At 41.8% G+C, this 17,163-nt stretch overlaps 1 protein-coding gene across 2 annotated transcripts in view; it reads right to left on the bottom strand.

Moving 5' to 3' along the window:
* Positions 1-1,505: 1,505 nt before the first annotated feature.
* The window catches only part of sptlc3 (serine palmitoyltransferase, long chain base subunit 3), a 32,889-nt gene continuing 17,231 nt past the window's right edge, over positions 1,506-17,163 (bottom strand). The window contains exons 6-11 of one of the 2 annotated variants that reach the window (XM_053875884.1): positions 14,658-14,763; positions 12,892-13,111; positions 9,065-9,191; positions 4,129-4,264; positions 2,590-2,719; positions 1,506-2,523 (exon numbers count right to left, since the gene is read on the bottom strand). In XM_053875884.1, coding sequence (XP_053731859.1) covers positions 2,410-2,523; positions 2,590-2,719; positions 4,129-4,264; positions 9,065-9,191; positions 12,892-13,111; positions 14,658-14,763 — 833 coding nt within the window. In that variant the 3' untranslated portion in view covers positions 1,506-2,409. The remainder of the gene's footprint in view (positions 2,524-2,589; positions 2,720-4,128; positions 4,265-9,064; positions 9,192-12,891; positions 13,112-14,657; positions 14,764-17,163) is intronic. The other variant, XM_053875883.1, reaches the window with a different exon arrangement.

The following is a 17,163-nucleotide window of genomic DNA, read 5'->3' on the forward strand; positions in this document are numbered from 1 at the left end:
GTCACAGGAACGTTTAATTGTTGTTTTTGAGAAAACACTCAAATCGTGGGAAAACGGTGCGAGACTGCGAAATGTTTTGATAAAAGACTCCACCGTAGACGAGTCCATAAATGCAGATTATGCAGCGGTGACTTGATTGACGTGTGTTTAAATCTCACCGAGCTCCTGGTGTTGAGGAGGTGTCGAGGCTTGTTTGGTGGTGAGACTGCTCTTTTCCACAAAGTCCTAACCGCTTAATTGTTGATGTTAAAAAGACCTGCTGCTCTCCGTCACAGGCGCGCACACAGTGTACGAGCTGTGAAGGTAACTATGCAGACTATGCAGCACCTGAGCCAACAGAAACCTAACCCGCCAATTAGCGCTGAACTCCGAATTCTCCTGGTATGGGGTAATCATTTGATTAACACAGGAAGGATTATAGATGGATGATAAATGTGTTTTCACAATGCGTCAGATCGGATCGCGTCCACACTTGTTTGCCCCCAGGACGTGACTGCGTTTGTGTGTCTTCTGTTCCCTCCGTGTAAACAACGCGGCCACGGCGTTTATCGCGTGAGCCTCGGAAACGCTGCACTTGATGAGCAACAAACACAAACTCCAAAGATCTAACTGGATAATGTGTCTCCAACTGTGGCGCACATTCCAACTTGTATACATCTGGGTCGTATAGCAGCGGCAAGCATGGGTTAGATTTCACAGACACATTTACCGCCCCGGGATATTTACGTTTGACTCATCAGCTATTGAGCCGAAGAAGACCTTCGCTGTTTGATCACAGCGTTTATGGAACACCGAGGTTAGGATGTATCACAGATCAGAAGACGACCCTTATCTTTTTCTGTTTTTGGATCAATATTTTCACATTTTCTCGGGTTCCTGCTGGATTTATCTTTTTTGGTTGTGTTACGGATACTTCCAACATTCAGAGGAGGTGTCAGACTGCTGACTCTGCTGTCTAAGGACTGGGCTGGTGCGCCCCCTGTGATGTGTTGTCACTATGTGTTTTCAAGGTAGCAAGCCATTGATACCACCGTAGTGTTATTTTTCCCTCCTCCCTGTTCCACAGGATGTGTGACCACATTCTGAAAATAGTTGACAATATTTAACATGACAAACTATTATAATACTATAAAAACATTTTAGAATACAAGATAAATTCCTGAGGTAAAGAAATTGTTTTGTACCACTGAGCTACGGATGTAGAAAGCTCATTGAAAATATTTGTGAGTATGAAATTTATGATGAAAATCTTTGGAATCATTTTCCTTTCCTTTTGGAATGGAGTCATTTTCCTCCATATACGACTGAAATGTTACGCGTCAATCTTGTTTTATCTATCAGCTATGTCATTGTTTGTATCTACAATAATAATAATAAAAAGAGAAAGAAAATGGAATCAAAAAGGACCAAACAAGGACGTAATAATTTTAAGAAAAAAAAAGATTTTATCAAAAAAGTAAAGTACATAAAAGTATAGGAAAAACTATCATTGAAATGAACAAATTAGAAAGAAAAATCATTTAACATACATAAAACATTTAAGTACACCGTAAATTCCTGACTGTAGACTGCACAGGAATATTTGCCGCACCTACTAAATTTAAGAAGAAAAATAGATATTGTTCATACGTAATCCGCAGGTGCAGTGGTGCGGTCTGCACCGTAGAAAAGTCAGTGGTGCACCTGCCTTAAAAATGCACGAGGATCACTTCTAAAGTAGTTTTGAAAACGGGATCCAGCATGAAATTCATGAAACAAAGTTGTTCTGAACTTGAATCATGAGCTCCTCGCGTCGGTTTGATGTGACAGGGTTCAATATTTTGGCAGCATGACACTCTTTAGCCTGAAATTAGGTTAGGTAACTTTATTGTCAAATCCAGTTACGAGCTGTGTCGTATAAGCTGCAGGGTTCAGACCTCAAGAAATGAGTAGGACCTCAGCAGAGCTGGAGTAAAAAGAGCAAGAACAAGAGCTTTGTACGGAAAAACATAGAGAACACACAGATCAAAAACACATTCCAGAATAGACCATTTCAATAAATAATTATTCCAAACACATTTATTGAACAAACTGTCTTTCAAGTGTTCTTGATGTGCACTCATTGTTGACAAACTGTGATGAAAGTTCTGTTTCTGATACGTGAATTTTACAAGGCGAAGAATTAAAAACAAGCTTGAGTAGCTGTATGAATTTCGGATTCTTTTTTTTGGGGGAGGCGGTGTATAAAATAGAGGCACTGATAAATAAAAGTAAAAACTGAGGTGTCCTTCTCACGCTCATCTTCTGCCCTTTAACATCTCTTATAAAATATAAAAAGCAGCTGCCAAACACTTGGCCGGTTCCTCCGCTGTGTGCTGCTGTGTCCATTTGCAGTTTTGACACAGTCGCGCCAAGAGGTCAAAGGTCGTATCAGCTGTCCAGTTCGAAGTCTGTCTCGTCGTAGAGGTCAGGCCGCGGGGAATATTTCCGCCGTGAGAACTTGAGGCCCAGAGTGTCTCCCACCTCGTTCAGATGGTGCAGCACCTGAGGACAAAGACCTATTGTTCGGCTCGCTGCTTCTCTGAGGGGCGGATTTTTGCGTTCAGATACCTGGTTCAGCATGGCTCTGGTGTGTGCGGCCGACAGGCAGAATCGAGCTCGGGCCTCTGTGATGGGAGTCGCTGGGAAGCCGACCACCACCACTCCGATTTTCCTTGCGAGCATTTCTCGTGCAAACGCCCTGAAAAAGAAGGGGCAGAAATCCGATCATTTTCTTGTTGTTGTTATCTAGATTGTTACCTGAAATATAGGCTTAACAAGATGCTTCACAGTACTTCATAATGTATACTACATGACTAATATGTTGAAGGTAGACACAGAAATAAGTAGTTTATTTACAGTAAATATATGTTATCTCATCTGAAGTGCAGCCAAATACAACCACGAGTGCAAGGTTTTCACTGAGCGAATGTCAAAGATACATAAAAATACATTAAAATGCTGAAATGTTTTGATGTAAAAAATAAATACATAAAATAAATAATAATAATAATAACAACATCAAAACAATTTTCATACAGTCCAAATAAATACAAATATACATACTAAAAAGATTGATAAAAAATCAGCAGTCAATACTCAGAATAAGTAAAAACCCACTATGTATTAGAAATACAGAAAACTAAAATATAATAGACATACATTTAATAATAAATTCATATATATATAGATATATATGTATATATATAAAAGTTGAAAAAAAGAAATACATAAATACGAAAAGTTTCGCAAAAAATTGTTGAGGAGAAATTAATTTAAGTAAAAAAATATGAGAAGCAGCACTGTGTACATATGATAAAATACACATTACAAACAGGCCTACTGTTTTATATACTTACAGTATATAAATCAAATCTTACTGCTCAAAGACTAGTAAAATAATTCCTTATGTAAAATGGTCAGAAAGAATAACACATTATGAACTCTGGTTGCATCCCACAGTTCAACAACACAGTCTCCAGTGGGATCTTGTCCAAACATGTGAGGACTGGGGCCTGTCTCAGGTGCCACCAGCCTCTCACCCCCGGCATCTGGGAGAGGCTTAAACCCCTCAATATTTATTTTTCTTGAAAAGTATGAATCTGAATTACGGATTTCGGGGCAAAATTTGCTTCATCCAACCTCAACGACCTCAAAACATGTTCCATTACTTTGCTAAATAAAGAGGTAAGAGGTCGAACTGAGGTGAAAAAACGCATCCTGAGAGGAGGTAAACATGAAAACAAGTGCATGAGAGAGGTACTGTGCAGCTCCGGGGCCACACACTGGCCAGCGCTGAAGCTCCGCCGTGCATCAAAAGACACTCTGTAAGCGATTGATTTTACCTGAGTGGCTAAAGCGCCGGTTGTTATGTATAATGGAGAATAATAGAAACCTGATGTGTCGGCCTGCACAGACACAGTCTTCACCACTGATTCATGGAAACTTTGGATTGTGTAATATGGCAGCGTTTCAAAGCGATGAGACATGTTGACCCGACGCGTGGAAATGTCTTGTGACAACAAGCCGGGAGATGTTAATATTTACTGCCTGGAAATGAGTCGCCTTCATACGAGGGGGGGAAAAAACAAGAGGTGGGTTGAGACTTACACAACTTTGCCGGGCATGTAGAGGAGAATGGGAACCACCGGTGAGTCATCGTTGCCGTAGATGATGAAGCCCATCTCCTTCAGTCTGGCCCTGAAGTAGCGGGTGTTCTCCGCCAGCTGCCGGATCCTTCGGATACCTGAAAGGAACACGCGGGCGTGAGGCTGCAGTTTGGGGATGGACGTCACCTGTCGGTGAGGTTTCCGCAGCTCACAACCGTCTCCTCCTGCTCCTCCATCTGGGCCCTTCCTGGCTCCCCTATGAACTTGATGGTGGTCACAGCTGCAGCAGCAGATGGTTCAGTTTTGTCGGCGCGGCGGAGGACGCGCACACTTCAGCCGCGCCAAGCTCCGCAAAATAGAAAGCAGCTCGGTGCATACTGATGGTGTTTGGGTGTCACATGTATTGCAGGTAAAGGGGACACCGGCCGTGCAGCGCCAGCCTTCTGCCGCTGCAGCGCTGCTTTGGCTGGGCTCAACCTTGGAACACAGCTCTGTTTCCCTCTGATTACCTGGGAACAGATTGGCAGTTCTTTCAAAGGGATGTAAGAGAGCACTTTAAATCCCCTTATCTCAGCAGAGAGAGAGAGAGAGAGAGCGCGGCGGGGGAAAAACACATAACACTCGGGCATCTGCCAAGAAGCGCAGGCCCCATTTTGCAAAATTGTTCCTCTCTGCAAAGGAAAAAAAAAGGGGTCAGGGAGGTCAAAAACCTGCTGCCAGACACATATGAGGAGGTGCGAATGTGTCGATGCTGCTGTCTGTCAGCTTCCTCCCGCTGCCGTCGCCAGCAGTTTGCTTAAGAGTGTGACATTCTACATTTAAGAGGAAAATGGGGCGTCTGAGGAGGACGGTGGGGGGGGGAGATGGTTTCGATGGAGCCGCGGTTTCTCTGCAGTTTATTGAGACATTACATTCTAAGTGCATTTGGGCCCTGTCCAGATGAGGCATGTGTGAGAAAGTATAAAACATCAATCTGCCCTAGTTTCGCCTTCCTTAAACACAGCGAGGGGAAGGAAATGATAATAACAATAACTAGACGATGGATGCCGTTAAAAAATAAACAAATTAATTGCGTTTAAATATTCAATATTCAAAAGATTTTCATCATAAAATATATATATATATATATATATATATATATATATATATATATATATATATATATATATATACATAAAATATGTATAATATATTTGTTTTTATATATTATATATATACACACAAATATATATATATATATACATATATATACACACACACAAATAAATACAAATATACATGCTAAAAAGATTAGGATAAAATCAGCAGTCAATACTCAAAATAAGTGAAAACCCACTATTTATTTAGAAAAATTAAATATAAAACACCAAAATTTAAATAATAAATAATATAATAAATAATAATTTATAAATAAAAATATATTATATATTAAATTATTATATTATATGAAATAACATTAATAAATAAATAAATAATATCATATATACTACATAATATCATATCATATAATATCATATTTATAATATAAAATATAAAATATATATAATAATCTAGTGAACCTTTTTTGTGTTTCCATCCAGAAAGTTCTCAAAGTAGTCAGCACAATCTTATTTCGCCTCCTTCATGAATATTTTTGTTGAATCATATTGCATAATGTAGTAAACCTGGTGAAAATTGGCGCAGCTTCCTCCGAAATAAACTTCATTTGCGATTAATCTACATCATTGGCCTCCATTTTTTGGGGGAATCCATTCATTAAATTTTAACATACTTAAGTCCAACAATTTATACACATTTAAAATGAATCTCATTGGACTCATTTGACCATTAGGGGGCACTGGTGGGCCAAATGGTGTACACCTGTCTGGTCAGCTTATGTGGTTTGCGTTTATTAGTTTTCAACCACAAATAGGGCGTCGGGGTCTTAAGGCAAACCCAGTTACAAGAGGTGAGGGGCAGGGGACCCATACAGAGGACAGAACATACGGTGAGAACAGAGATCCACTCCGTGTCTCTTCAGACGATTTAAAGTCATCAATTCACCTCAGACGCTGGGAGGAAACCAGAGTGCTCAGAGGAAACCCACAGAACTCCACAAGAGAAGGACCGGCGCCCGATCCAAACCCAGAGTTGCCCCAACGTACTTCAACTCAACCCGCTGTTTTTCTTCTGTGACGCTATACTACGGACTCAAATAGACATTTTTATCACAGTGAATGAAAACGGGGCAAAGCAGGAGAGAATGGTCAGTTGGCTATTTTGACTGGAACAAGTCAGGGGTGACATGGACATCAAAATCTGCTTGCTACAATCCAATGACAATATTTTCAAAACACGTGGTTTTGTTTGTTCAGTACCCATTGTCCAGTCTTCCCTCTAGTGGTGACATAAGGCACGGTTGCTTGTTGTTGGAGTGGAATTATTGTTTTATCTTCACCCTCTGGCCATCCATTTGACTATTTGGGTTGGTTCTAAGCGGCTCATCTGTCACCTTGACGTTACACTGAGAGATCCTGTGCTGGAGCGAGTACGTTAACTCGCCATCTGGTTTCAAGACGCCGCTCGACGTGGGCCGACAGAACTCCTCACACTGTCTTACAACACGTTACTGCTTCACAGAAAAAATGTGACAGGATGTTTTTTTGACTTCAAACCCAAACCAGTGTCACATTAGAGCATCAAAAACACAAGCTAATCTCTAGCACATGAACAAACAGCAGTCGAGTCATGCCAAACCAGGATCGGTTGCGCAGGACTCACAACACGACGGCGAGTCAAGATTCAAATTCAGTGGCGACATACGAACTGCCATCACCAGCCCCAATGAGAGAGCATGACAGGGTGAGATTCAACTCTGACCCGTCCCTTGCTCAACATCCACCGTCGTCATGACAGCAGGAGAATTCCTCCACTCTCGCTGTGACTCGTCTGGAAATGACTACTTCCCTGCCTCGGTGTCTGATGCCATTAAAGTAGAAACTTTTCAGAGGTACCGGGTCCCTTAAAAGCACACATGTAAATGATTTCCTCCATGTTAGCTTCACGTGTGCTCTGGGACTCGGCGCCCCCTCCTCTCTCCACCACTGCAGACCCCTGTAATTGCTACCATATTTCCAGCGCGAGCAGCTGTTCGTCTTCCCCTGCAGCCCTGGGCCGACTCCTAACGCCAACATCGGTACCATTCTCTGGATCTGCTTTGCTCTGTTTCCATAAAAGTTATGTAAATGCTATAAAGGCTTTATGAGGAAGATCAGATTTTTCAGCAGAGGGCACTCAGACAGTTCCTCTTCAGAAGGGGGAATCATGAAGACACACTTATGATCCGCTAAAATGTTGAGATCAAGTTTTGCATAAGATAAGAGAAGAGCAAAAATGAGAAGACATCGGATGAAAAAAAACTTAAGGAATGAAGTTAAAAAAAGTACAGACAAAAATCAAAATAATTTTTCTTGAAATTGTTGTAAAATGCACAAATACATACAAGTAACATCGGGCTTAAGACCGGGATCGATTCCAACCAACCGGTCGTAAGTCAGATTGGATGTAAGTCGAACGCCATTCAAAATGGCCGACACGAGGGTTTTATATATATGTTGCGTTTTTAAGCAACTTTTTCCATTGAATACTATTATATACCAAGCTGTTTATCGCCGTAACTGTGGTATGCGAGGTCGGGCTGCTACATGCTGCAGTGCCAAACACTGAAAAAAAAAAAAAAAAAAAGCACCTGCTGGCTGTGGTCGTAACTACGGGTGGACGTAGGTCAAGTAGGTCATATTTCCGATGTTACTTGTATATGACCTGATGATGATATTTTGACCCTAAATGTTCTGTGATAGTACATGAATGAGTGGTTGCCATTTATTTCTCTCCTGGAACAGGGTGTTTGCCCTTTCCATCTCCATCTTGGCTCATTTTCATTCAGCCGAGGTTTTAATATTTGATACACTGACGTTAAATAAAGAGAGAGGACAACGCTTTCTATTTCTAAATTTGTGGAAAACTGCTGACTTCCTCCCCAATCCAAACATGCACCTTTCAGAGTGCCTCCTCCGTCATTGCACTGTTCTTAAGGGCATTTGAGGTGACAATGTTATGCATGTTGTTGGGCCTCTTCGGTTATTCTCTGAGATTATTCGAAAGCATGTTCCTGACAGTGTCTGTGGGTTGTTGGAGTCAACAAATGTTGGCATGAAGAAAGCATTATTGGCCACTCTGCTGTTGATAACATCTCCTTTTAAGTTACATTTAGAGCAGATGTTAAAATAGTCATGTAGCAAGTCATGTCATACGTTTATGATCCATAGATCCAGGCCCAGACATTCCTCTCCCCAGAATCACCAAGTCATTACCAGGCCAACCAAGAGATAGTTTCTCCCAGTATCTCACTGGACAGACGACTAAGTGGCATACAAAAAAGCAAAAAGACCGCGACGGCTGGCACCGGCCAACAACAGACACGGAACGGTCTCGACATGTCTAGATCACATGAGGATTGTAACATTGCATGATACTCTGTGGGGCCTTGAAGGGAACAGTAATCCGTCTGCGTGAGACATCTCATCATGACACTCCTCCACAGCACCAGAGCACCGTGTCTCACAATCTCCCTGTCACTACAGCACAGTCTGGTGATGACTGAATGGGAATGGTCTGTTCTGAATCCAGACTATAGTTTGGACGACAGCGGGTCCATGTGCGAGAGAAGGAATATAGATCAAATGGCCACTTGACATCTTTTCCCATAGTGTTTTTAAGAATATCAATAAGAATACTTGAGTGTTCTTCAGAAAAACAACAATAAAATCAAAGTCTAGTTTGTGCTTAAAATAGTCTAGAATGTTAGTGCTTAAAATACGAATGTCATTCTTTATTTAGCACAAGGCAAGACAGGGATCCGCAGCTCAGGGATTGTGAGAAGTGTCTCAGATATTCACCTTCTTTGGTTCCATCTTCTCCCATGATGCACTTCATCGCACGAATGATCTGCTCGACGACTGGGGGAGACATGGCTGAGGAGTAGACGGCGCTGTGAGAATGGCTGCGCAGATAGTCTACCAACTCCTGCGAGACAAAAATAAAGCTCAGACTTGATTTTTTTTTCCAGAGTAGAGGTGCTAACTTGTGCACCGACAACAGAGAATCAATTAAAAAGGCTTCAGTCAGTTCACTGTCAGTCTCACTGCTTTGGAATGGACTGTGAAATGGATCCTCTGCTCTGTGCTCGGCCGCGCTAATCCGTGCAGGAAGTGAGGCTGAAATGAGCCAGATTGAGGACTGTCATGGTTCCTATTCCCAAATGTCAGGGGGGTATTTTAAACACCAGAAGCTGAGAAAATAGACAGCCAACTAATCCTGAAAGTACAGAACGTTGACCTTTTCTGGGGCGCAACTGTAAGTCTGAATATGAGAGGGAGTGATTCTTTACTGAAGAAGGTTGACCCCGCGTCTACAGACTCTGGCAGCAAGTCGACTAAAACATTTATTTAAATAAACTGCGGTTGACCAAAGTGTGTAAGAAATGTATCAGCACCAGTAAAAATGCACTTATATAGGGGCTTTAACTGCTACCGAACAAATCCACAACACATGCTCCTCGGTGTTCATATTCAAAGCGGTTAGAGGCATTAAATAAACCCAAATAACTCAGTGGCGCGACACAAAGCTGTGACAGGATGTTTCAGCGTTCAGCCAGCAAGGTGATGACATGAGGCAGGAGATGTTTCTGGCCACCACTCACTCTCCTGTCGTCCGTCCCACTGGGTGATGACTGTGGCTTCCTCGTACAAAGCCGGGGAAGGAAGTTTGTGGACGGGGGTGGGTGCTTAAATACAGGATAAGAATCCTGACACAAGTTGACATCTGTTTTCATTTAAGCCAGGGGATTTTCACCACAGGATTTCGGTACGACCAAGACAAACCATTTAAGGGAACATGTCCGAAATCCATCTTAAATCTGGGGTTTGGAGCGACAGCTCAGAGTGTTTCCTCCGCCGCATGGTAGCCGCAGTGTTGCTTCGCGCACGGCGCAGCAATGGAACGGAAAAAAAAAAAAGTGAATTAGAAGGTGTGTTCAGTCAATTTACTGGTGACTTTATTTTTGGTTCTCTCATTAAACGGCGAGGACTGTTTTCCAGAACACATCTGCAAGATCTTTCGTCGGTCAATGCAAAGCCATGAATGTAAGATTCGGGGGAGTACACCACAACAACAAATACCTCGAATCTAAGGGCTTACGCTCTCTTATCCTGCGTGTTTCCTCCACAAGTTTACGACAGCCAGCTGTCCAACCCGGCAGAGTGTTGGTACTTCAAACATTATCATGCTTGTTAAAGGCCATCCTGTGAAATCTGGAGCGCAGTTCCGACGACTGCCACAAGAAGGGGCTGGCCCACCGCCAGCTTCACCTTCTTATTAAGGCAGAGCTGGGGCGAGGACAGGAAGGGTCCCCTCTTGGAATACCTAATTCAAAAAGCATGGCCGTTTCCTCCGTTTCTTTCTAATCAAGTGCCACAGAACTGGTGTGGTTATGTACTAAAATGTTCTTTTTAATGGAGTTAAGAAGGAATTAGCTGCAGCCGGAGCATTTGTTGGACACGTGAGGTGTTTTGGAGAGTTGGTTTTGACAGAGAAGGCTCGCTTAAAACACAGACCTGAGTAAATCAGTGTTTGGAATACTTTTTATGGTGTGTTTCTCTCTGTTATGGAGCCAAATGAGCAGAGAGGATTGAGAATGGCTGCCAGATTTGGTTTTAGCAGTGACAGGGAAGTATGATGAATGGAGAATGTTTTCAATGAGGGGTTTTCATATTCAGGAGGTGGATGTAGAGATGAAAGTTCCGCAACAAATTCTGATATGTGACTGGCGGCTGGCAGCCGAGTGTGTCGCGTAATTACAGAGAAACCTGAACCGACGTATACGCCGATACTAGTGAAGCTAAGCCGGACCGTCAGAGTGCCTCCATGGTGATGACATCATGTCCCATCACAGGCAGGGTCACCTGAGTTCAAGTACAACTTCAACACAGGCACGCTACTCTTATTTCCGGCAGCTGAATGAGGCAGAAAAATAATTTAACCAGACAAACTAAAGTCTCTTTGCAGGAAAAAATATCTCCTTGTTTCATCTGATCACACTAGTAGCGGCATCTTACTGTGTCAATGACCACAGTCTGGTGGTGACTGAACAGAAAAGGTTCAACACCAGCCAGTGCTTATTTGGACAGTCGGACTATCTTTACGTGAACACTTTCCTACAGTTTTCTTCCCATCTTTCACCTGAGGGCTCGGTATCAACGCTGCCTTTTATGGCGTCATGCCAACAAAAATGGGATGTGTCTCGAAGTCTGCAAAGTGTTTTACTTTTTCTTTTATGCCTGAGTGATCCGCTCGACTGTGAATTGACTTCGTGTCCTAAGTGTCTGAGGTAAAATAGAAGTACTGGATATTTTGAGTGGCGCAGTGTGGCGCACAGATTTAGGAAGTATCAGGACCGCACCCATGGTTTTCCTGAAACCAAGCACAAGTGATGTTGAAATGCAGCTCGCAAGTCAAAGGTTTGCCGTCCACTAGATGCAACAGGTCAAATCACTATTATATCTCCAAGAACAACATCACAATCCAACTCCAATAAGACAGAGGGCAGATCCTTTAGACCATATCACAAGTAAGGGAAGGATGGCTGACTGACCGCTGTCCAAAACTGACTGCTGACAAGCCATACGTCATATCTGAAATCTTTTGAACCATTAGAAAGAAGACTCCAGCAATGATTATAGCTGAGGTTACACGTTGCTACACTATTAAGTTTAGGAGGGACAGCTGTATGATCAAGAAAACTTGTTTTGCGTATAATGGTTGTCCAATGGGGGAGAGGACTCTTGGGAGGAAAGTTAAAAACCTTCAGCTTTCCCATGATTTCATGTAAAATACGTCGTTCGGCCCAAAGACTGTGGTGGTGACCATGATGTTAATGTCTACTTTAGCAATAGGAACAATAGCTATGACCCAAACACGAGTTTACAAACTATTTTTTCAGCAGTTAAAACAACCACCAATAACACATTTATCTGTAAATAGCCTATCTGAACGTTAGTTCAAGCAGAAATTACATTTATGCCTGATAAAAAGTGTTGCCAAAACACTTTTTCCGTTCAATTCAGTCATCTTCCCTCAAACATGTTTGGAACCACACTCATATTTCCTTTCAAAACTAACCTTAATAATAGTTTGTCATGCAATAGAGAGCTGGTGGTTGCTTGTTTTGTCAAACTAGAGGTATCAAGTATACAAAGCACCTGAAATAATTTCAGTATCAGTCACGGTGCCGACTTGACTCTATTGAAACACCTATGCTTGAATAAGAAACGCAAAAGGTTGACTTCAGCATCAACATGAGACACAAAAGTCCTCTTAAATGTGACACCATAGGAGTGAGAATGTGATGGTGCACTGCATAAGATATCTCAATTCATTTTCACAACATGTGAACAACAAGTTTTTACTAGGGTCTCTCACGATTCAGGTCATCTGAAATCGCCTCATATTCTACAAATTCAACAATTGGATTGCACAGTAACAGAGAGGGATGTCTCCTTCTCTCAAGTTTGTATAATTTTTTCTGACCTTCATCTGCTTTTTTGAAGGAAAATGGGTTTGTCAGAATGCTGATTAATTTTTATAAGCCACGGCCAAACGACTGTCAGAGAATATTTAAAAACGTTTGGAGAAATAGGAGGGGAATGAACAGAAGATTGACAGGAACCTTTTTGCCTGCGATGTAGCCTCCAGCAGCCCCAAAGCTCTTTGTGAAGGTTCCCATCATCACGTCGATGTCTGCCGGATTGACGGCGAACAGCTCAGTCACACCGCGGCCCGTCGGCCCCACCGCGCCGATGCTGTGAGCCTCATCCAGGTACAGGTACGCTTTATACTTCTTTTTCAGAGCAATGATCTCAGGGAGCCGGACCACAGAGCCCTCCATGCTGCAGATAAATAACAAAATGTCTCAACACGGACAGGCAATATTCATTTGGAATTCCATCTCAAATACAATTCCACCAGCTCTGCCTTTCATTAAACTTGTGTCAGACTGAGTAGAGAAAGCTCTCGTCCCCGACAACATGTGACAGGGGTTTACAAGGACTAGTGTAGACCTCAAAGGCTTGGCCGGAGTGAAGCTAAATCTAGCTTATTCTTAAGCCAAAGTGTTTGATGTCAACGGAGCGGCAGTGGATAAAGAATTATCTCCAAGTGCAGGAAGAAACTTAATACCGTCAATGACGTCGCCAGCCAGTGTTCTATGCTGTGACGATTCTGTGTGAGGAGATTTGCGTCCCATTTCGGTCCAGTGACAGTTGCTATATTAGTCGTGATTTAATGTGAACAAAACAGTTAGGAGCGTCTTTGATCTCTCCTGGACAAAAGAGCCAGAAGGATTTACCAAACTGAATCACAAACTAGGACAGATGAGGACAGTTGATGATGAAAAATGTCCCTTCCTGCAAAGCAAAAAGTCAATAAAACATGTTTATTATTGCTAAGGATGCTACCTGAACCTTGCTTGGTCATCGTCACATATTTCACTCGAAGTGTCAAAATACAAAACGTGAATTTATGTGGAGGGAAAAAAAATGATATCACTTAAAAATCCATACTAGTAAAGCTAAAAATACATTAAATAGCCAGCTTGCAGCTGATAAAACAAATATTTTAAGACCGCCACTAGTGAGCTTCTTTGAAGAACGTGGCATTAAAAGACTTAAAGGTGGCAAAAAAAAAGAATTTACAGTTTCATCCATTTTATAGCTCTTCAAATGATTCCTCTGATGCTATTCCTGGATTGTATATACTGTATATATACCTTCCTCAATGACCCAATGTCAGACAAGCAACATATCCCCAGGCAAAAATGATATTTAAGTAGAGTCAGTGCGATGGCTGTGATACATTTTTGGAGCCGAGACAATCTCCGTGGCTCCATTTGGCCTTGATTTAGAGCTAATGAGCAGATGGAGCCGGTCAGGAAGACTTGTGATCGCTGACTGCCAGGAGAGACACACACCACTTCTTTTTCTTTGTAAAATGAACACACACACGCGCGCAATCGTATACTAAAGTGGAACGCCGTAATTACTACCACCATCACAAAGAAAACAAAGCAGCTATGATGCATTTTAAAGCTGTGTAACAGGCCAACATGATCCCATTACACCTAGACTTATAGAGACAGTGGATTTATCTGTGTTGTCATCTGAGCAACTTTCTATTGCTTCCATACTGAACACCTTTTTCTTACACATTTCTGAGTGCGGTTTGAGGTTTTCTCTTTCTTTCGCTTTCTATTATTTAAAGAAAAGTGGTACATAAGTGCAGAAGTATGGCCTGTGTCCATTCCACATGCACACACATCTATATTAAGTGCAGTAACATGATGTTAGCGCAGAGTAGTCTCATAGGATTCCATTTTATTTATTGCTCTGTTACCTTTTAAAGCATGTATTGTTTATGTGCTAAACAACAGCGACTGACCTGTAGATGCCTTCCACCATGATGAGGATCTTCTTCCAGGGTCTGTGGGTCCGTGGCTGGCCTGAACACACGGCATCTCGGAGCATCTTCTCCAAACTGTGCATGTCTGAAACACACAAACAGGACTGAAATTATTTGTTACATTTAAACTCAGCAACAGATTCTAGTCAAAACCAGAACAGAACAGGAACAACGTGTGTACATTAGGATTATTTTTATTCTTATTTTTTAAAATTTAAATAATGGTTTCATGCCACTGTTTTAAGATCTACCAGCAGGTGGCAGTGTTGAATAATGTACTCCACGGTGCCTTCTCAGAGTGAACTCAACGTGACCGTTTAAGCCCCAAATCTGTGTGATATGCTGAGATTGAGATATATTAGTGTTCCATACCAGCGGGGATTCTATAAAAAAAAAAAAAAAAAAAGTTAAACAAGCCAACATCCACCCAGACTGTACCATGCCATGGTACAATAACTTCAAGTCTATCATTTTGGCTGGAACAAAAAGGGTACCTGGGAGTGCAGAAATGAAAAGTAGCATCACTTTGTTCTGGGATTCCAGAGTATGTGGCTTTGCTTCACTCTTCACTTCACTCTCACATACTAATAATACACTTTCAGCAGCACAACTTTGTTGCTCTGGGTAATCGGTGAGGGTATATCATCTGATATTCCAAGAAGAGGTCCCAGAAGGTGACAAATCAGAGCTGCCAAGTCTCAGGGGAACATAAGGCCAAATGTGGTGTAATGAAAAGGATGAGGTCACAATGCTTAAAAGGGTTCGTACTAGTAAAACAGACACGTCAGGAAATGGCTTCAAAAGTACCGGTACTGACCTCTGCCACGTCGGTGCACATCACTGACACAATTCTTCATCCAAAAAGTGCAAACCACTTTCTTAAACATTAAGAAGAAAATGAATAATAAAAATACCAGACTTATCTTACATGGTGGGTGTGCAACTCCACAGCAAATGTACACAGTCCACCTATTTACACTGGCTATCTCGCAACTGTGTGGGTGTTTGTGTGTGTTTACGAGCCCCTAAAGCAGTGTTCAGATTGAATAACTCAACCTGTGTCTACATTTTATTTTGAATAAGTAAACCTCTCCCAGTAAAACCATGGGCCAGTCATACAATTGGCCCTCAAAATAAGATGCCAAAGCAAAGACGGATCTGACATTCATCGGAAAAACTTGTCATTTTTTGTCAGAACTGACAACATTTTTAAATTCCTTCATTCCAATCAGTTTGAACAATCTGAACACTGAGTTTCTGAGTTGGTCTGCCGCACCTTTCACCTTATATTGCCCTCACGTGATATAGCAGCCCACGTTTCACGCAGATTACAACACAGCTGGGCTGTAATCCCTCACACTCCCCATGTGTCTCCATGCTTTATTGACTTCTTCAACTCTTTATTGTCTTTTTTCTCTTATGTATCGAGTTTTGACTACTGGTTCCATTTGGTCTATTGTAATTAATAGGTCATTATAATTATTTATAATTCATTTCATTGAGTTATGTGTACCAGGGTGAAGGACTTGTGTGTCTCCTTCTCATACAGTGTTGCATTTATTTATTATTTTTTATTGAAAAAGCAAAGAAAAACTTCAGTGTTGCTCAGTGTATTCATGATTGAATGCCGCAAATAAACCTCATCCTCATTGATTCAGGTCTTTGTGGACTAAATTGTTTGGGGCATTATGGACTGTTGCCAACTGTATCTGTTCAAGACAAACTGCACACATTGTTTGAAAATGCTTGGAGGGCCTCAGGCGTGGAGTCTCTGATCCTCTCGAGCAGAGGACACTGGGGGCGTCTTCAGTGGCACGTGAAACTAAAAGAATGTTGGTGAGGGACAGGAGCGTGGTGACAAAGTTCTCATTCATGATGCACCTGACAAAAGTGAGCAGCTCATTGAGTGACACTACAGCAGTGTGTGAGACTATAACCCCATTGTTCACAACAGCAAGAGACATGTTTTTATGTTTTGCTCGCACAATATTTGTCTTGGCTCATCATTGGCGCTCTATATGGGACAGTGAAGTCTTCTGTCACCGGGGCTTTGAGTGCGCGAGTGTGATTTGGTTTTAAAAAAACAGCCTACGAATCATCTTCTTTCACCTTTACTAATACATTTTGTGGTGTCAGAACAAACACCTCCAGGCTTCCACATTTCAGACCGAGATTTTTTGTTCATTGTTAAGTCAGGGTAATGTTTTTGGAACAAATTTGGAAGCAGTCACTGGACAGAAGTTAATCCCTCACATGTTTCCCAGTTGTTTACAGTTGCAAAGGCTAAACAAAAACTTGACCTAACTTCCACTTTCCAAAATTTGAGTTCGTTACGCTTTTATTTTAGAATAGCCACCAGCTGAGAATCCTTAAAAAATACAAAGTGGAGAGCCAAAAATAATTTAATATGGGCAGTACTTAACTATCTGAAACTGGTCTGTTTAAATTAGATATACAAACTATTTTAGGTCCTTTGATTGTTGCA

This window comes from Synchiropus splendidus, chromosome 9 (genome assembly GCF_027744825.2).
Source record: "Synchiropus splendidus isolate RoL2022-P1 chromosome 9, RoL_Sspl_1.0, whole genome shotgun sequence".
NCBI classification, from domain to species: Eukaryota; Metazoa; Chordata; class Actinopteri; order Syngnathiformes; family Callionymidae; genus Synchiropus; species Synchiropus splendidus.